This window comes from Salvelinus fontinalis, chromosome 5 (assembly GCF_029448725.1).
Source record: "Salvelinus fontinalis isolate EN_2023a chromosome 5, ASM2944872v1, whole genome shotgun sequence".
NCBI lineage: Eukaryota > Metazoa > Chordata > Actinopteri > Salmoniformes > Salmonidae > Salvelinus > Salvelinus fontinalis.
In genome coordinates this window covers 5,734,382-5,754,876 of record NC_074669.1, presented here as the reverse complement: position 1 = coordinate 5,754,876, position 20,495 = coordinate 5,734,382, and the positions used below count along the sequence as shown (strand labels likewise).

The following is a 20,495-nucleotide window of genomic DNA, read 5'->3' as shown; positions in this document are numbered from 1 at the left end:
AGACTATATACAGGGGTTACCGGTACAGAGTCAATGTGGAGGCTATATACAGGTGGGTACCGGTACAGAGTCAATGTGGAGGCTATATACAGGGTGTTACGGTACAGAGTCAATGTGGAGGCTATATACAGGTGGGTACCAGTACAGAGTCAATGTGGAGACTACATACAGGGGTTACCGGTACAGAGTCAATGTGGAGACTATATACAGGTGTTACCGGTACAGAGTCAATGTGGAGGCTATATACAGGTGGGTACCAGTACAGAGTCAATGTGGAGACTATATACAGGGGTTACCGGTACAGAGTCAATGTGGAGACTATATACAGGGGTTACCGGTACAGAGTCAGTGTGGAGGCTATATACAGGGTGTTACGGTACAGAGTCAATGTGGAGACTATATACAGGGGTTACCGGTACAGAGTCAATGTGGAGGCTATATACAGGTGGGTACCGGTACAGAGTCAATGTGGAGGCTATATACAGGTGGGTACCAGTACAGAGTCAATGTGGAGACTACATACAGGGGTTACCGGTACAGAGTCAATGTGGAGACTATATACAGGTGGGTACCAGTACAGAGTCAATGTGGAGGCTATATACAGGGGTTACCGGTACAGAGTCAATGTGGAGGCTATATACAGGGTGTTACGGTACAGAGTCAATGTGGAGGCTATATACAGGTGGGTACCAGTACAGAGTCAATGTGGAGGCTATATACAGGGTGTTACGGTACAGAGTCAATGTGGAGGCTATATACAGGTGGGTACCAGTACAGAGTCAATGTGGAGACTATATAAAGGTGGGTACCAGTACAGAGTCAATGTGGAGGCTATATACAGGTGGGTACCAGTACAGAGTCAATGTGGAGACTATATACAGGGGGTACCAGTACAGAGTCAATGTGGAGACTATATACAGGTGGGTACCAGTACAGAGTCAATGTGGAGGCTATATACAGGTGGGTACCAGTACAGAGTCAATGTGGAGGCTATATACAGGGGTTACCGGTACAGAGTCAATGTGGAGACTATATACAGGGGGTACCGGTACAGAGTCAATGTGGAGACTATATACAGGTGGGTACCAGTACAGAGTCAATGTGGAGGCTATATACAGGGTGTTACGGTACAGAGTCAATGTGGAGACTATATACAGGTGGGTACCAGTACAGAGTCAATGTGGAGACTATATACAGGTGTTACCGGTACAGAGTCAATGTGGAGGCTATATACAGGTGGGTACCAGTACAGAGTCAATGTGGAGGCTATATACAGGGGTTACCGGTACAGAGTCAATGTGGAGGCTATATACAGGGTGTTACGGTACAGAGTCAATGTGGAGGCTATATACAGGGTGTTACGGTACAGAGTCAATGTGGAGGCTATATACAGGTGGGTACCAGTACAGAGTCAATGTGGAGGCTATATACAGGGGTTACCGGTACAGAGTCAATGTGGAGGCTATATACAGGGTGTTACGGTACAGAGTCAATGTGGAGGCTATATACAGGTGGGTACCAGTACAGAGTCAATGTGGAGGCTATATACAGGGTGTTACGGTACAGAGTCAATGTGGAGGCTATATACAGGTGGGTACCAGTACAGAGTCAATGTGGAGGCTATATATAGGGTGTTATGGTACAGAGTCAATGTGGAGGCTATATACAGGGTGTTACCGGTACAGAGTCAATGTGGAGACTATATACATGGTGGTACCGGTACAGAGTCAATGTGGAGGCTATATACAGGGGTTACCGATACAGAGTCAATGTGGAGAATATAGACAGGGTGGTACCGGTACAGAGTCAATGTGGAGACTTTATACAGGGGGTACCGGTACAGAGTCAATGTGCGGGGGCACCGGTTAGTCGAGGTAATTGAGGTAATATGTACAGGTAGGTAGATTTAAAGAGACTATGCATAAATAATAACAGAGTAGCAGCGGCGTAAAAGAGAGGGGGGGGGTCAATGCTAATAGTCTGGGTAGCCATTTGACTAGATGTTCAGGAGTCTTATGGCTTGGGGGTAGAAGAGCATTGTACCATCTGTGCATGGAGTAAAGGTGGTCTAGAGTTTCAGAAAAGGGATTTAAGTTTCCCTGCATTAAAATCCCTGGCCACTAGGAGCACTGCTTCTGGATGAGCATTATCTTGTTTGCTTATGGAGGTATACAGCTCATTGAGTGCGGTTTTAGTGCCAGCATCTGTGGTGGTATGTAGACAGCTCGAAAAATACAGATGAAAACTCTCTAGGTAGATAGTGTGGTCTACAGCTTCAGGTAAAGGTGAAGGTGTTTCAAATGGAAGGGCAGGTCTCACCGCTGAGAGGAAAACATCACTGGTCCACCTCTGCATCAGGTCAGCTATGTTGATCAGTACTGTCCCAGGGATGCTGGGAGCAGAGATGAACTCCCCTGACCTGGTACCACCGATGGAGTTGTCATTTTAATATCAGTTTAACCCCATTACTGCTATAACACATAAACCATGTTAATAGAATGAAATGGATCCAGGTTCCATTTATTCTACAATAGATTTACTGCCTGTGGAACACTTCTCCAAAGTGGTCTGAAATCAAGATGACTGCAGGTCTCAATCCCAAACTAATGGGGGAAATGGCACCATCTAATAAGATGGTATTTAGAGAAATGGAGAAAAACATGTTGGACAAACTTTACTATTGGGGAGAACACATTCTATTAACATACATACAGAGCATTCAGAAAGTATTCAGACCCCTTCCCTTTTTCCACATTTTGTTATGTTACAGCCTTATATCCATTCTAAAATAGATTAAATAAATAATTTCCCTCATCAATCTACACACATTATCCCATAATGACAAAGCAAAAACCAGTTTTTAGAATTTTTTGCAATGTATGAAAATAAAAAACAGATACCTTATTTTCAGACCCTTTCCTATGAGACTCGAAATTTAGCTCCGATGCATCCTGTCTACATTGATCATCCTCGAGATGTTTCTACAACTTGATTGGAGTCCACCTGTGGTAAATTCAATTGATTGGACATGATTTGAAAAGGCACACACCCTCGCTATATTTCTGCACTTTTGCACACCAGTATTTCTATTTGCACATAATCATCTGCTCATCTACCACTCCAGTGTTAATTTGCTAAATTGTAATTACTTCGCTACTATGGCCTATTTATTGCCTTACCGCCATTTGCACACACTGTATATAGACTTTCTTTTTTCTATTGTGTTATTTGACTGTACGCTTGTTTATTCCATGTGTAACTCTGTGTTGTTGTGTCGCACTGCTTTGCTTTATCTTGGCCAGGTCGCAGTTGTAAATGAGAACTTGTTCTCAACTAGCTTACCTGGTTAAATAAAGGTGAAATAAATAAAAAATAAAAATATATATAAGGTCCCACAGCTGACAGTGCATGTCAGAACATGAGAGGATCTGCAGAGAGGAATGGGAGAAACTCCCAAATACAGGTGTGCCAAGCTTGTAGCGTCATACCCAGGAAGCCTCGAGGTTGTAATCACTGCCGAAGGTGATGCAACAAAGTACTGAGTAAAGAGTCTGAATACTTATGTAAATGTGATAGTTCAGTATTTTTACATTTTTTATTTTTGCCAACATTTCAAAAACCTGTTTTTGCATTGAGCATGGAGTTGTACGTTTTTTTTTAACACTGATAGCAACAACAACCACCGCTGAGAAGTTGGCTGCATCTACAGACGGACGGACGGACGGACGGACGGACAGACGGACAGACGGACAGGCGGACAGGCGGACAGACAGGTTGTTTACTATGACTGGATGAAGCCATGTGTTGAAGGCTTCCTTTAGGTCTCCTGGGATTTAAACTCTGAATACAGAGAGATAGTATTACCTCGTTCTCAATGATCAGTCATACAGTATTCATTTCAACTACAGTACATTGTATCAATATTTTTATTACATTTTTATTTAACCTTTATTTAACTAAGTCAGTTAAGAACACATTTTCATTTACAATGACAGCCTAGGAACAGTGGGTTAACTGCCTTGTTCAGGGGCAGAACGACAGATTTATACCTTGCATAAATCGGGGATTCAATCTAGCAACCAACGCTCTAACCACTAGGCTCCCTGCCGCCCCAATATCAAGTCCCCCCTCATTACAACCACTTATGAATAATTATAGACACTCATAATCAGTGTTATAACACATAAGTGTATTATAAGGCATTATTAAGGTCATTAAAAAAATTATAATATGTACTTCATAGAAACTTTTACTCTTTATATATTCCAACAACTCACATGTGTTAGATTTATTCCTTATTAAAGGCCCTAACCTAGGAACTAAAATCTTCTCGATCCGTCTTGATGTTGCATGCAGTTCTCTCCCTCCCTCCCTCCCTCCCTACCTCCCTGCCTGCACCACTCCCTCCCTCTAACCCCACCTCTCTGGCAGAAGCAGGAAGACCATCCCACACCCCAAAACTATTTTATAAGAAGAGGAAACTGATCAGAGTCTCTGTGTCATCTGTCTCTGTGAGAGTGAACAACAGTCCAAATGGCTCAGCAGGGAGTTCTGCTGGACCAGGACCAGTTCTGTTGTTCTGTCTGTCTGGACCTACTGAAGGAACCAGTCACCAGCCCCTGTGGACACAGTTACTGTAGGAGCTGTATTGAGGGCTGCTGGGATCAGGATGTTCTGAAAGGGGTCTATAGCTGTCCTCAGTGCAGAGAGACCTTCACTCCAAGGCCTAATCTGAGGAAAAATAACATGTTGGCTGAGGTGGTGGAGAAACTGAAGAAGACAGGACTCCAGGCTGCTCCCCCTCCTGCTCTGTGCTATGCTGGACCTGGAGATGTGGCGTGTGATGTCTGCACTGAGACCAGAAAGCAGAAAGCCCTCATGTCCTGTCTGGTGTGTCTGGCCTCTTACTGTGAGACTCACCTCCAACCTCACTATGAATCTCCTGCTTTCAAGAAGCACAAGTTGGTCAAAGCCACCACACAACTACAGGAGAAGATCTGCTCTCATCATGACAAGCTGCTGGAGGTTTTCTGTCGTACCGATCAGCAGTGTATCTGTTATCTGTGTACAATGGATGAACATAAAGGCCATGATACAGTGTCAGCTGCAGCAGAGAGGACTGAGAAACAGGTAAAACCAGAACAACTTGTTGGTGACTGTCTGATAAACAAATAATTAAGAGACAGTAGGAACTAAGACTGTTTGAATATGAGATCATTCAAATTAAATTGACACACGGCAGAATAAATTTGAACACAGACCTTGAGTATATAGATATGTTAACCCAGATTCTCCAAATGTATCACCATTTTCTAAAGTCAAACACCATTGTTATTCGTTATCAAACACCCAATAAGGTCCCTGATTTGGGTACTGTTAAAACGATAATCATTCACATAACATAATAATATAATTTCACACAGACATTTCCTCAAAATGTTTATCCCTATCTTCTATGGGCCCTATGTCATATTACTATACTATTGATCTACTGGACAAATAAAGCTTGATAGCTCATTGAAGAGTGATTCTCCACAGAGGCAGCTGGGGATGAGTCAGCAGAAGGTCCAGCAGAGATTCCAGGAGAGAGAGAAGGAGCTGAAGGAGCTCCAACAGGCTGTGGAGTCTTTCAAGGTGAGTCTTGTTGACCAGAGGAGACACCATTTCACTTTTCTCCTCCAGTCAGAGAGAGAGAGAGAGGGGCCCCTCTCCAATCCCACTGACCCCACTGTTGGGAACCCTTTTCAGAGAATAGACTTCTTAATGTAACCAACGGGATATGAACACAGGTCTACCGTGGGAGAAACCAACATCTTGACCGTTCCTGATTTTGAAGTCACAGGCGGGGCTACCTCATCACATAACCATGAAAAATCATGACTATCTCATGTCCCCTATACACACCTCTCTTAATTCAATTCAATTCAATTCAAATGGCTTTATGTGCATGGGAAACATATGTTTACATTGCCAAAGCAAGTTAAATAAATACTAAACAAAAGTGAAATAAACAATCAGAAATGAACAGTAAACATTACACTCACAAAAGTTTCAAAGGAATAGAGACATTTCAAATGTTATAATTCAAGTGCAAACAGAGTGAGTCCTGCGCCAGACCAAGTTCTGGAGGTGAAATGGAAATGAATGAGGGAGAGTTAAGTGAGGTAGAAGGTTTGGAGAAGAGTTCAGAGCCTGGCATCAATGGACATTATAAAGAAGAATCTAGTGCAGTAGAAGTTACGTTTCTGGAGAAAGTGGATCCATACCTTTTGGCAGATCCATTTGTGGTTTCAGGGTGGGTGGGAAAGGAGTTGGCTGCAGTTGAATCAGTGAAGGTAACCTGTAGTGGACTTGTGATATTTGTTTGTGTTTCTTCTGACCAGAGGTAGTGGGAGCTCCGTGTCATGCAACTTGGGTCAAGATCTGTTTCTTGCTTTGCTCTCAGGAACAGGGCACCATTGAAAGAAGTGATTTCTGGGGTAGTGTTAAGTGTGGAGGTGGAGCAATTGAAGTTGAAGACTCCTGGTGTTTGTGATGCCAGCCGTTTGGTGTGACGCAGATCCGGTGGTGAGCGTGGTGAAAAAGAGGAGTCACTGTCAGTCCATTTGAGTTTTGAGTCTTTACCCGACAAAGTCATGTTAGGATATATCAGTTATCCTGTTAGAGTCTTTGTGTTGAATCCACTGAGCTGTTTCAGGTGCAACGTTTATGGTCAAGTTGCAGCAGTTTGTAGGAGGGAGATTCCAAGATGTGGGAAGTGTGCAGGAGGTCATGGGATAGAGGATTGTGTAGTTTCAGTGGATAAAGTTGTGTGTCAACTGTAGGGGTGTCCATGTTGCTGGGGATCAGAAGTGCCCGGTGAGAGAGAGGCAGGTTACATTAAAGTTCAGTTTTGGGAGGTAATGCAACATATTGGATTCCAACCTCCGTTAAACTCCAAAGAAGAAGAAACGTTATATTATGTCTATGTACAGTGTTGTAATGATGTCTCTCTCTCATTCCATCACTTTCGTGGTAGTTGGTTGTGTGGGTCTCTGATTATGAATGGGGTGCTGACAGACATTTACATTTACATTTAAGTCATTTAGCAGACGCTCTTATCCAGAGCGACTTACAATTCTTATTTTTTATTTTTATTTTATTTAGTTAACTAGGCAAGTCAGTTAAGAACAAATTCTTATTTTTTTTTCAATGACGGCCTAGGAACAGTGGGTTAACTGCCTGTTCAGGGGCAGAACGACAGATTTGTACCTTGTCAGCTCGGGGATTTGAACTTCAACCTTTTTTGGTTACTAGTCCAACGCTCTAACCACTAGGCTACCCTGCCGCCCACAGACAATCGTTGATGGATATTTATAGAGCTCTGATCAGGACGACAATTGATTACAGGTGTATAGTTTATGGAACAGCGGCAAAGACTTGTCTTCAGAAGCTGGACAGAATCCAGTGTATAGCATTAATGATATGTATTGGTGCATTTAAATCAACATCTACTACCCACCACTGCGACCTGTACGCTCTCATTGGCTGGCCCTCGCTTCATACTCGTCGACAAACCCACTGGCTCCAGGTCATCGACAAGTCTCTGCTAGGTAAATCCCTGCCTTATCTCAGCTCACTGGTCACCATAGCAGCACCCATCCGTAGCACGCACTCCAGCAGGTATATCTCACTGGTCACCCCCAAAGCCAATTCCTCCTTTGGCCGCCTTTCCTTCCAGTTCTCTGCTGCCAATGACTGGAACAAAATGCAAAAATCACTGAAGCTGGAGACTCATATCTCCCTCACTCGCTTTAAGCACCAGCTGTCAGAGCAGCTCACAGATTACTGCACCTGTACATAGCCCATCTGTAAACAGCCCATCCAACTACCTCATCCCCTTACTGTATTTATTTAACTTCCTCCTTTGCACCCCAGTATCTCTACTTGCACATTCATCATCTGCACATCTACCATTCCAGTGTTTAATTGCTATATTGTAATTACTTCGCCACCATGGCCTATTTATTGCCTTACATACATTCAATAAATCCTACATATGTACCACACAAAATGCACTGCAACTGCAACGCAATGCTGCAAGGTAAATACAGAATTTCATTGTAAGTGAATGCAATTCTGGTATATCATACTGAAATAGATGGTTGGCACATACCCGTCAAATATTAAATATTTTCTGGTCATGGTTAACCATATTTTTTGCCATAAAAATATTTAAAACCTAAACAAAACGCATGTTTCTAGCCTCTTTTTCAAGATGTGGCCAATTTAAACAGCCAGAATACATGTTTTAAACTAAGAAATAACCTTATTTCAATTGTTTTATTACAGCGTAATGTTTCTAAATGGCTGTTGGGTAATTTGATATGGGTCAAAATCTATTCGTTAGTAGGCATCAAATAGAGAGAATGCTGCGCATGTTCACTGAGTTGTAAACCAAATGGATAGTTGGAGCTCATTGATTTGTAACTCTGATGCAGTTGCTACCTCAGATTATGAGCCTATCAAGTGTCGTTAATGAGGTATGTAGTACCCACAGACGACCACAGGGAGGAGCAAGAGAGCTATAAACCCAAACGGTATTTCTCTTTAAATACCCTGAACCTAACAATCAATCACAAGTATAAAGCCCTTTTTACATCAGCAGATATCAAAGTGCTATACAGAAACTCTAACCCTACGTATAACCTATTTTAGCTTTAACCCTAATTCTAGGGTAGGGTAGCCTAGAACTATTTTAATAATAATATTATGTTAGTAAATACCATTATGGTACTAAATATATGTTTTATTACAATAAATGCTATGTAAGCATTTGCCTTTTATTTTTTATTTTATTATAGTTATTATTGCAAGGCAGAACTGGGTTAACCTAGTAACCAGCAATTGTTGTGGGATAGGTGGGGCAGGAACGAAGGACAACGAAGCATCAGTTATAGGCTACAAGCAGCAATATGATTGACATAAAATATCAGATTTTCTAAAATGGTCACTCATTACTTTACAGTTAGCTATATATCTGGTATTAGGCCTGCGTTGCTTTTAGGAGAACCAACAAATACTAACTATTGCAGGTATTGAACCCCGGCCCCCTTGACTAGGGTGAGTCGAGGAAATTTCTGGTTGCGACAACCAATCATATCGCCGTCTGCAACCAAGAAGTAACCAAGAATTGCCCTCGCCAACCAATCCGAGACGCCAGTGCAACCAAGAAGTAACCAAGAATTGCCCTCGCCAACCAATCCGAGACGCCAGTGCAACCAAGAAGTAACCAAGAATTGCCCTCGCCAACCAATCCGAGACGCCAGTGCAACCAAGAAGTAACCAAGAATTGCCCTCGCCAACCAATCCGAGACGCCAGTGCAGCCAAGAAGTAACCAAGAATTGCCCTCGCCAACCAATCCGAGACGCCAGTGCAACCAAGAAGTAACCAAGAATTGCCCTCGCCAACCAATCCGAGACGCCAGTGCAACCAAGAAGTAACCAAAAATTGACCAATGAGGATAGAGCTATGGCGGGACCTTTAAACTCTAGTCAAGAGGACCATGGAAAAATGTATTTCCTTTTAGGTCATTTTGTTCGAGTTTTCTTTCTTTTTTGAGGTAACGTTAGCTATGAGATATGGCGGGACCTTTAAAAGCTAGAAAGAGGACCATGGAAAATATATTTCCTCAGGTAATTTTGTTGACAAATTATCTTTCATCATATAAATATAAAATGCTCCAGTTCATTTTATCACTTACAACCATAAAATAACAATTTATAGCATAACAAACAATGAAGCATAAGCAGCCTGAGGAGCAGCCTTTTAATTTTTGTATGTATAATTTATTTCACCTTTATTTAACCAGGTAGGCCAGTTGAGAACAAGTTCTCATTTACAACTGCGACCTGGACAAGATAAAGCAAAGCAGTGCGACAAAAACAACAACACAGAGTTACACATAAACAAACATACAGTCAATAACACAAAAGAAAAGAAAAATAGAAAAATCAATGTACAGTGTGTGCAAATCTAGAAGAGTAGGGAGGTAGGGAATAAATAGGCCCTAGAGGTGAAAATAATTACATTTTAGCATTAATACTGGAGTGATAGATGTGCAGGTGATGATGTGCAAGTAGACATACTGGGGTGCAAAAGAGCAAGAGGGCAAGTAATAATATGGGCATGAGGTAATCAGGTGTGCTATTTACAGGTACAGTGATCAGTAAACTGTTCAGACAGCTGATGCTTAAAGTTAGAGAGGGAGATATAAGACTCCAGCTTCAGAGATTTTTGCAATTCGTTCCAGTCATTGGCAGCAGAGAACTGGAAGGAAAGGCGGCCAAAGGAAGTGTTGGCTTTGGGGATGACCAGTGCAATATATCTGCTGGAGCGTGTGCTACGGGTGGGTGTTGCTATAGTGACCAGTGAGCTGAGATAAGGTGGGGTTTTACCTAGCAAAGACCTATAGATGACCTGGAGCCAGTGGGTTTGGCGACGGATATGAAGCGAGGGCCAGCCAACGAGAGCATACAGGTCGCAATGGTGCGTAGGATATGGGGCTTTGGTGACAAAACGGATGGCACTGTGATAGACTACATCCAGTTTGCTGAGTAGAGTGTTGGGGGCTATTTTGTAAATTACATCGCCGAAGTCAAGGATCGGTAGGATAGTCAATTTTACTAGGGTAAGTTTGGTCCGGTAGGACAGTCTTACGAGGGTATGTTTGGCGGCATGCGTGAAGGAGGTTTGTTGCGAAATAGGAAGCCGATTCTAGATTTAACTTTGGTTTGGAGTTGCTTAATGTGAGTCTGGAAGGAGAGTTTACAGTATAACCAGACACCTAGGTATTTGTAGTTGTCCACATATTTTAGGTCAGAACCGTGTAGTGATGCTAGTCGGGCGGGCGGGTGCGGGCAGCAATCGGTTAAAGAGCATGCACTTAGTTTTACTAGCATTTAAAAGCAGTTGGAGGCCACAGACGGAGAGTTGTATGGCATTGAAGCTTGTTTGGAGGTTTGTTAGCACAGTGTCCAAAGAAGGGCCATATTTATACAGAATGTTGTCGTCTGCGTAGAGGTGGATCAGAGGATCACCAGCAGCAAGAACGACATCATTGATATATACAGAGAAAAGAGTCGGCCCGAGAATTGAACCCTGTGGCACCCCCATAGAGACTGCCAGAGGTCCGGACAACAGGCCCTCCGATTTGACACACTGAACTCTATCTGAGAAGTAGATGGTGAACCAGGCGAGGCAGTCATTTGAGAAGCCAAGGCTATTGAGTCTGCCGATAAGAATGTGGTGATTGACAGAGTCGAAAGCCTTGACCAGGTCGATGAATACAGCTGCACAGTATTGTCTCTCATTGATGGCGGTTACGATATCGTTTAGGACCTTGAGCGTGGCTGAGGTGCACCCATGACCAGCACAGAAACCAGATTGCGTAGTGGAGAAGGTACGGTGGGATTCGAAATGGTCGGTGATCTGTTTATTAACTTGTCTTTCGAAGACTTTAGAAAGCCTGAGGGGCCTCATAGATGACCTCTGTGTTGGTTAGGGATGAGCAAGATCTATGGGCTGGAGAGCGTCATGGGGGAGGTCCAGGAGGCTCTGCCTGACCCAGTGAGGAGGGGGCTGGAGCAACCTGAGGAAGGGCAACCACCGTTTCCACCACTGCAAGTGACAGCAGAGACTGGGGACGGGCAGGAGAGTCCAGAGAACTTACTGACTTTTAACACTCTGAGCCTGGGAGCGTTTTCAGAGGTGGGGGGTAAGGTGCTGTACACCCTCAGTGTCAAGGTTAAACACATCAGGAGCTTAGCGGGAGTGAAGGGGCATCAGTGGCAGGGGGTTGTGGGGGCTGAGAGCATGGCAGGGTATAGGTGGAGGGTGCTCTATAAGCTCCCAGTGCTGGAAAGGTCAGGGGTCATCCAGTGGAGGGTATTACATGGAGCCCTGGACACCAATAGCTGGTTGGCTCGGGATGACCTGGGAGTTGGGGAGGGGTGTCCGTTTTCTGCAATGACAGACTGTTCATCATGTTTTGTCTGTGTTGCCAGGGTAATGCCATTACTGTTGACGCCTTAGGGTTGAGTTTGAGTTTCACAAAATGATCAACGGTGTGGAGATGTTTCAGGAGGTATGGGGGCTCAGGGGGGCTGTCTGTACGGCTGGAGAGGAGGGGTTGGATGTACGGTTGGAATGTGGTGCTGGATGGTGTATTGTACTGTGGTGTTGGGTGCTGTATAATGTGGTTGTGTGGAGGTTGTGATGGCACGCAATGTGTTTTTAGGAGGGAGGGGTGTTAGTGTAACGAGCCATCCTCATTACACTAAGACAAGTCAGTCTCTCTCTCAAATCAATTCAATTCAAGTGGCTTTATTGGCATTGGAAACATATGTTAACATTGCCAAAGCAAGTGAGGTAGATAATACACAAAAGTGAAATTAACAATAAAAATTAATAGTAAACATTACACTCACAGAAGTTCCAAAAGAATAAAGACATTACAAATGTCACATTATGTATATATACAGTGTTGTAACGATGTACAAATGGTTAAGGGAAAATAAATAAGCATAAATATGGGTTGTATTTACAAAAGTGTGTTTGTTCTTCACTGGTTGACCTTTTCTTGTGGCAACAGGTCACAAATCTTGCTGCTGTGATGTCACACTGTGGTATTTCACCCAGTAGATATGGGAGTTTATCAAAATCGGGTTTGTTTTCAAATTCTTTGTGGATCTGTGTAATCTGAGGGAAATATGTGTCTCTGATATGGTCATACATTGGGCAGGAGGTTAGGAAGTGCAGCTCAGTTTCCACCTAATTTTGTGGGCAGTGTGCATATAGCCTGTCTTCTCTGGAGAGCCATGTCTGCCTACGGCGGCCTTTCTCAATAGCAAGGCTATGCTCACTGAGTCTGTACATAGTCAAAGCTTTCCTTAAGTTTGGGTCAGTCACAGTGGTCAGGTATTCTGTCACTGTGTACTCTCTGTTAAGGGCCAAATAGCATTCTAGTTTGCTCTGTTTTTTTGTTAATTCTTTCCAATGTGTCAAGTAATTATTTTTTTGTTTTCTCATGATTTGGTTGGGTCTAACTGTGTTGCTGTCCTGGGGCTCTGTGGAGTGTGTTTGTGAACAGAGCCCCAGGATCAGCTTGCTTAGGGGACACTTCTCCAGGTTCATCTCTCTGTAGGTGATGGCTTTGTTATGGAAGGTTTGGGAATCGTTTCCTTTTAGGTGGTTGTAGAATTTAACGGCTCTTTTTCTGGATTTTGATAATCAGCGGGTATTGGCCTAATTCTGCTCTGCATGCATTATTTGGTGTTCTACATTGTACACGGAGGATATTTTTGCAGAATTCTGCATGCAGAGTCTCAATTTGGTGTTTGTCCCATTTTGTGAATTCTTGGTTGGTGAGCAGACCCCAGACCTCGCAACCGTAAAGGTCAATGGGTTCTATAACTGATTCAAGTATTTTTAGCCAGATCCTAATTGGGATGTTGAGTTTTATGTTCCTTTTTATGGCATAGAATGCCCTTCTTGTCTTGTTTCTCAGATCGTTCACAGCTTTGTGGAAGTTACCTGTGGTGCTGATGTTTAGGCCGAGGTATGTATAGTTTTTTTGTGTGCTCTAGGGCAACAGTGTCTAGATGGAATTTGTATTTGTGGTCCTGGTGACTGGACCTTTTTTGGAACACCATTATTTTGGTCTTACTGAGATTTACTGTCAGGGTCCTGGTCTGACAGAATCTGTGCAGAATATCTGGGTGCTGCTGTAGCAGGCCCTCCTTGGTTGGGGACAGAAGCACCAGATCATCAGTAGACATTTGACTTCAGTTTCTAGTAGGGTGAGGCCGGGTGCTGCAGACTGTTCTAGTGCCCGCACCAATTCGTTAATATATATGTTGAAGAGGGTGGGGCTTAAGCTGCATCCCTGTCTCGCCCCACGGCCCTGTGGGAAGAAATGTGTGTGTTTTTTGCCTATTTTAACCGCACACTTGTTGTTTGTGTACATGGATTTTATAATGTCGTATGTTTTTCCCCCAACACCACTTTCCATCAATTTGTATAGCAGACCCTCATGCCAAATTGAGTCCAAGGCTTTTTTGAAATCAACACAGCATGAGAAGACTTTGCCTTTGTTTTGGTTTGTTTGTTTGTCAATTCGGTTGTGCAGGGTGAATACGTGGTCTGTTGTACGCTAATTTGGTAAAAGCCAATTTGACATTCGCTCAGTACATTGTTTTCACTGAGGAAATGTACGAGTCTGCTGTTAATGATAATGCAGAGGATTTTCCCAAGGTTGCTGTTGACATATATCCCACGGTAGTTATTGGGGTCAAATTTGTCTCCACTTTTGTGGATTGGGGTGATCAGTCCTTGGTTCCAAATATTGGGGAAGATGCCAGAGCTAAGGATGATGTTAAAGAGTTTTAGTTTAGCCAATTGGAATTTCTTGTGTGTATATTTGATCATTTCATTGAGGATACCATCAACACCACAGGCCTTTTGGGGTCTTTCTCTCTCTCTCTCTTACCCCCCTCCCTCTCTCCCCCCCCCCCCTCTCTCGCTCTCGCTCTCGCTCTCTCTCACGCTCTCGCTCTCTCTCGCTCTCTCTCGCTCTCTCCAAGAGAAGGCTCAAGTGAGTCAAGCTGAAGGACTCCTGGATCAACTGAAGCAGGAGATAGCTGAGCTGAGGAAGAGAAGCACTGAGCTGGAGCAGCTCTCACACACAGAGGATCACATCCATTTCCTCCAGGTAACTAAACTGCCTTGTTACATGTGATATGAAATTAACTTAATGTGAAACTATTCATCTCAATCATTATGTTGTCCTGTCTGTCTCTCTGTGTCTCTGTCTCTCTTTGTCTGTCTCTCTCTCTGTCTGTCTTGGTCTCTGTCTCTGTGTCTCTCTTTCTGTCTCTGTCTGGCTGTGTCTGTCTTTCACTTTGTCTCTTTCTGTCTCTCTCTTTCTGTCTCTGTCTGTCTGTGTCTCTCTGTCTCTCTCTCCCTGTGTGTGTCTCTCTCTGTCCCTCTCTCTCTGCCCCTATCTCTCTGTTTCTCTCACTGTCTCTCTCTCTCTCTGTGTCTCTGTCTCTCTTTGTCTGTCTCTCTCTCTGTCTGTCTTGGTCTCTGTCTCTGTGTCTCTCTTTCTGTCTCTGTCTGGCTGTGTCTGTCTTTCACTTTGTCTCTTTCTGTCTCACCCTTTCTGTCTCTGTCTGTCTGTGTCTCTCTGTCTCTCTCTCCCTGTGTGTGTCTCTCTCTGTCCCTCTCTCTCTGCCCCTATCTCTCTGTCTCTCTCACTCTGTCTCTCTCTCTCTCTGTGTCTCTCTCTCCAGAGTTATCAGTCTCTCTCCAGTATCAGTGTATCTTCAGACTTAGCCAGCATCGTTGTCCGTCCTCCTCAGTACTTTGGATATGTGAGTAAGACTGTGTCTGAACTTAGAGAGAAACTAGAAGACTTCCTTAAAGGAGAATGGACCAAGATTTCCACTACAGGTATGTTGAAAATAATAAGAACATATACATGTGGAATATGGTATGATGATAACATTCCCTCTCTCTGTCAATGTGTTTGTGTGTCTGTAGTGAATATAGTGGAGGTTGTACTGCCTCCAGAGCCCAAGACCAGAGAAGAGTTGTTACAATGTGAGCCTCTTTATTGTGAAGTAACTAACAGTCTCTTTTTACTGACACTCCTAACAATCCCTCTCGAAATATATAGCAATAGTAGATCTAATCAAAGACTGGGTATCTATCTGACTCCTCATATTTCTCTGATTTGATCTCTGCTGTGCTTTAACCTTTCTCCCCCCGGGGTTCCGCTAGCGGAACACCCACAACATTCCGCTGCCTTCGCAGAGCGCGAAATTAAAAAAAAATGTTTTTTAAATATTTAACTTCCACACATTAACAAGTCCAATACAGCAAATGAAAGATAAACATCTTGTGAATCCAGCCAACATGTCCGATTTTTAAAATGTTTTACAGCGAAAACACAATATATATTTATGTTAGCTCACCACAATAGCCAAACACACAACGCTATTTATCTACCGCATAGGTAGCTTTCAAAAAACTGACAAAATATAGATATAATTAGTCACTAACCAAGAAACAACTTCATCAGATGACAGTCTTATAACATGTTACACAATCCATTTATGTTTTGTTCGAAAAATGTACATATTTGAGGTGTAACGGCAGTCTAAGTCGTCCTCCTCATCGGACGAGGAGAGGCGAGAAGGATCGGAGGACCAATGTACAGCGTGGTAAGTTTCCATGATTTAATAACATGAAAACAATATACAATTACAAAATAACAAAACAAACTAACCGTCACAGTCCCGTGTGGCACAAACACTGACACAGGAAACAACCACCCACAATCCCCAACACAAAACAAGCCACCTATATATGATTCTCAATCAGGGACAACGATTGACAGCTGCCTCTGATTGAGAACCATATTAGGCTGAACACAGAAACAGACAAACTAGACACACAACATAGAATGCCCACCCAGCTCACGTCCTGACCAACACTAAAACAAGCACAACACATAAGAACTCTGGTCAGGACGTGACATGAGGTATAAATCATAGTTTTACATTGCAACTACAATCACAAATAGCACCGAAGCAGCCAGACTAATTACAGAGAGCAACGTGAAATACCTAAGTACTCATCATAAAACATTTATGAAAAATACATGGTGTACAGCAAATGAAAGATAAACATCTTGTGAATCCAGCCAATATTTCCGATTTTTTAAGTGTTTTACAGCGAAAACACAATATAGCATTATATTAGCTTACCACAATAGCCAAACACGCAACCGCATTTATCAGCAGCAAACGGTAGCGATCGCAAAAAAACAGCAAAAGATATCAAATTAATCACTAACCTTGACCAACTTCATCAGATGACAGTCCTATAACATCAGGTTATACAATACACTTATATTTTGTTCGAAAATGTGCATATTTTGAGCTGCAAACCGTGGTTATACATAGTTATACATAGCATCGATTCACCAGAATCTCCGGAGATATTTTGGACAGTCACCTAATCTAATCAAAGAACTCATCATAAACTTTACTAAAAAATACATGTTGGACAGCAAATGAAAGATACACTTGTTCTTAATGCAATCGCCGTGTTAGATTTTTAAAAATAACTTCACCATAACAAACAGCTTACGTTATAGCGAGACAGCGCCCGCAAAAAGGAAGGAAAATAGGACTAAACATTTTCCACGGAAATATGAAATAACATCATAAATGGTTCTTACTTTTGCTGAGCTTCCATCAGAATCTTGTACAAGGAGTCCTTTGTCCAGAATAAATCGTTGTTTGGTTTTAGAATGTCCTCTTCTCCTGTCGAATTAGCAACCTTAGCTAGCCAAGTGGCGCGAAGATGTCCATCTTCACCTAACGCAGAGAACGGAAAACTCCAAAACTCCCGATAAACGTTGAATAATCTGATAAAACTATATTGAAAAAACATACTTTACGATGATATTGTCACATGTATCAAATAAAATCAAAGCCGGAGATATTAGCCGTCTACACCGAACGCTTTTCAGAAGCCAATGCTGATGTCCTTCCCGCGCCTTGGTAGACAAAGGAAATTGTGGTCACGTCATTCCAAGAGCTCTTGTTCGACCTCAGATCAAGCTAGTCACCCCATTCCACCTCCCACTTTCTATCGACATCTAGTGGAAGGCGTATGAAGTGCATGTATATCCATAGATTTCAAGCAATTGAATAGGAAGGCCCTGGAACAGAGCCTCGATTTCAGATTTTTCACTTCCTATCAGGAAGTTTGCTGCAAAATGAGTTCTGTTTTACTCACAGATATAATTCAAACGGTTTTAGAAACTTGAGAGTGTTTTCTATCCAATAGTAATAATAATATGCATATTTTACGATCTAGAATAGAGTACGAGGCCGTTTAAATTGGGCACGATTTTTTCCCAAAGTGAAAATAGCGCCCCCTACACGCTAACAGGTTAATCAAAGACAGGGTAGATACAGTATCTGACTTAACTTATTGTTCTAACTCCCTTCATTGGTCTCTGCTCTGCTCTTCTCCCAGATTCCTGTCAGCTCACACTGGACCCAAACACAGCATGCACACACCTCTCTCTGTCTGAAGGGAACAGAAAGGTGACCACTACACGCCAAGTCCTACCATATCCTGATCATCCAGACAGATTCACCAACCAGTGCCAGGTTCTGTGTAGAGAGGGTCTGTCTGGAGGCTGTTACTGGGAGGTGGAGTGGAGTGGGGTGTATGTTATTACAACGGTCTCATATAAAGACATCAGCAGAACAGAGAGAGATAATATATTTGGATTCAATAACAAGTCCTGGAGTTTACAGTGCTATAATGGTTGTTATTGGTTCAGACACAATAATGTTAAGACTAAAGTATCAGGCCCTCAGTCCTCCAGAGTAGGAGTGTACCTGGATCACAAGGCAGGTACTCTGTCCTTCTACAGTGTCTCTGACACAATGACCCTCCTCCACAGAGTCCAGACCACATTCACTCAGCCCCTTTATGCTGGGTTTAATCTCATTGGTACTGCTGAGCTGGTTAAACTGTAGTAGGGTCCACATAGATACTAGTCATGCTGGTGTAGTCTATAGCTGAGCTGGTTAAACTGTAGTAGGGTCCACATAGATACTAGTCATGCTGGTGTAGTCTATAGCTGAGCTGGTTAAACTGTAGTAGGGTCCACATAGATACTATTCATGCTGGTGTAGTCTATAGCTGAGCTGGTTAAACTGTAGTAGGGTCCACATAGATACTAGTCATGCTGGTGTAGTCTATAGCTGAGCTGGTTAAACTGTAGTAGGGTCCACATAGATACTAGTCATGCTGGTGTAGTCTATAGCTGAGCTGGTTAAACTGTAGTAGGGTCCACATTGATACTAGTCATGCTGGTGTAGTCTACAGCTGAGCTGGTTAAACTGTAATAGGGTCCACATAGATACTACTCATGCTGGTGGTGATGGTCCCCAGATGTGATGATTCATTCTGCTCTGTTTTATGTACAATGATTTAACTGATTTGATCTACAGATGTTCTGAATTAAAATTCAACCCTTTCATTTTGATTTGTACGTGTATACTTTCACTTTGATTGATTTGAATTTTAAGAGATTTAAGGTGCTCATATATAATAAAATAAAAAATTCCTCTTGTATATTTCCATGAATCATGATGTATGGTGTTGATGTATATTAGTTCTCATTCAGAACCATTGATATGTTTTCTCAGTTGGTTCTCTGTCTCTATGTAATTCACTTCAGTATCATTGAACAGTTTATAGGCTCGGCCCTAATTGATGTGTTCTCTGTCAGCTGGAGCTGCATGGAAAATGGTCCAGGAACAAAAGGACAATTCAGGACTAGTCATCCCACTACAAGCTGGTATCACTTACTTTCTACTAAACTATATGGTCTGGTTTCCCAGACACAGATTAAAACTAGTCCTAGAATAAAAAGTATGTTCAATGTAGATGTCCGGGAAACCGGCCCGAAATTTGGAATCTTTCATCCTCCCATACTGCTCAGTCCAGCAACATTAAACCTGTCCAGCAGGTAGTGCTATTGACCAGACAATAAAACCAGCAGATATCTTGACTTGCCACTCAGTATATCAGTAATGTTCAGAATAGTACTTTAATATCATTGGAGATTGATTGTCTTTTTGATCCACTATCCAGAGTCAGGAACAGATGAAGTTAGGTCTGCTACTGTTCAGTGATTAAAAATGACTTATGGTGATGGGAAATAAAAAATGCAACACTTCACTTCATCTAGTAATAGTTTTCCTTTGTTATTTATTCCAAGGTGAGCTAGTGGTGTGGCTGATAGAATGGAATGAAAAGGGAAGATGGGAGGGGAAATGGTAAAAATGTACTTAACAAGTCACTAAATAAGTTACATGGACTCACTCTGTAAACAATAATATAACTTGAGACAAAGTCTTTCCTGCCAGGAGACGTAGCCAGGAAATCGCCTGGCCCTAATAGAAGCTGCAGAGGATTCAGTGGTGTCTTGTTTACCTGCAGGCCACCCTCTTGGTTCTAGAAGACCAGAGGATTCAGTGGTGTCTTGTTTACCTGCAGGACACCCTCTTGGTTCTCGAAGACCAGAGGATTCAGTGGTGTCTTGTTTACCTGCAGGACACCCTCTTGGTTCTGGAAGACCAGAGGATTCAGTGCTGTCTTGTTTACCTGCAGGACACCCTCTTGGTTCTAGAAGACCAGAGAATTCAGTGGTGTCTTGTTTACCTGCAGGACACCCTCTTGGTTCTAGAAGACCAGAGGATTCAGTGGTGTCTTGTTTACCTGCAGGACACCCTCTTGGTTCTAGAAGACCAGAGGATTCAGTGCTGTCTTGTTTACCTGCAGGCCACCCTCTTGGTTCTAGAAGACCAGAGGATTCAGTGCTGTCTTGTTTACACCACTGAATCCTCTGGTCTTCCAGAAC

The 20,495-nt window shown here is 42.7% G+C and overlaps 1 protein-coding gene across 1 annotated transcript; it reads left to right on the top strand.

Annotated features, from left to right (window-relative positions):
* Positions 1 to 4,517: 4,517 nt before the first annotated feature.
* LOC129854832 (tripartite motif-containing protein 16-like) lies at positions 4,518 to 18,990 on the top strand. The gene is made up of 9 exons (XM_055921971.1): positions 4,518 to 5,130; positions 5,539 to 5,765; positions 6,560 to 6,567; positions 11,544 to 11,904; positions 12,123 to 12,181; positions 14,623 to 14,750; positions 15,331 to 15,490; positions 15,581 to 15,640; positions 18,092 to 18,990. Exons 1-9 carry the CDS (start codon positions 4,534 to 4,536, stop codon positions 18,601 to 18,603), a joined length of 2,112 nt encoding a protein of 703 aa, XP_055777946.1. The 5' UTR covers positions 4,518 to 4,533; the 3' UTR covers positions 18,604 to 18,990.
* Positions 18,991 to 20,495: the final 1,505 nt, after the last annotated feature.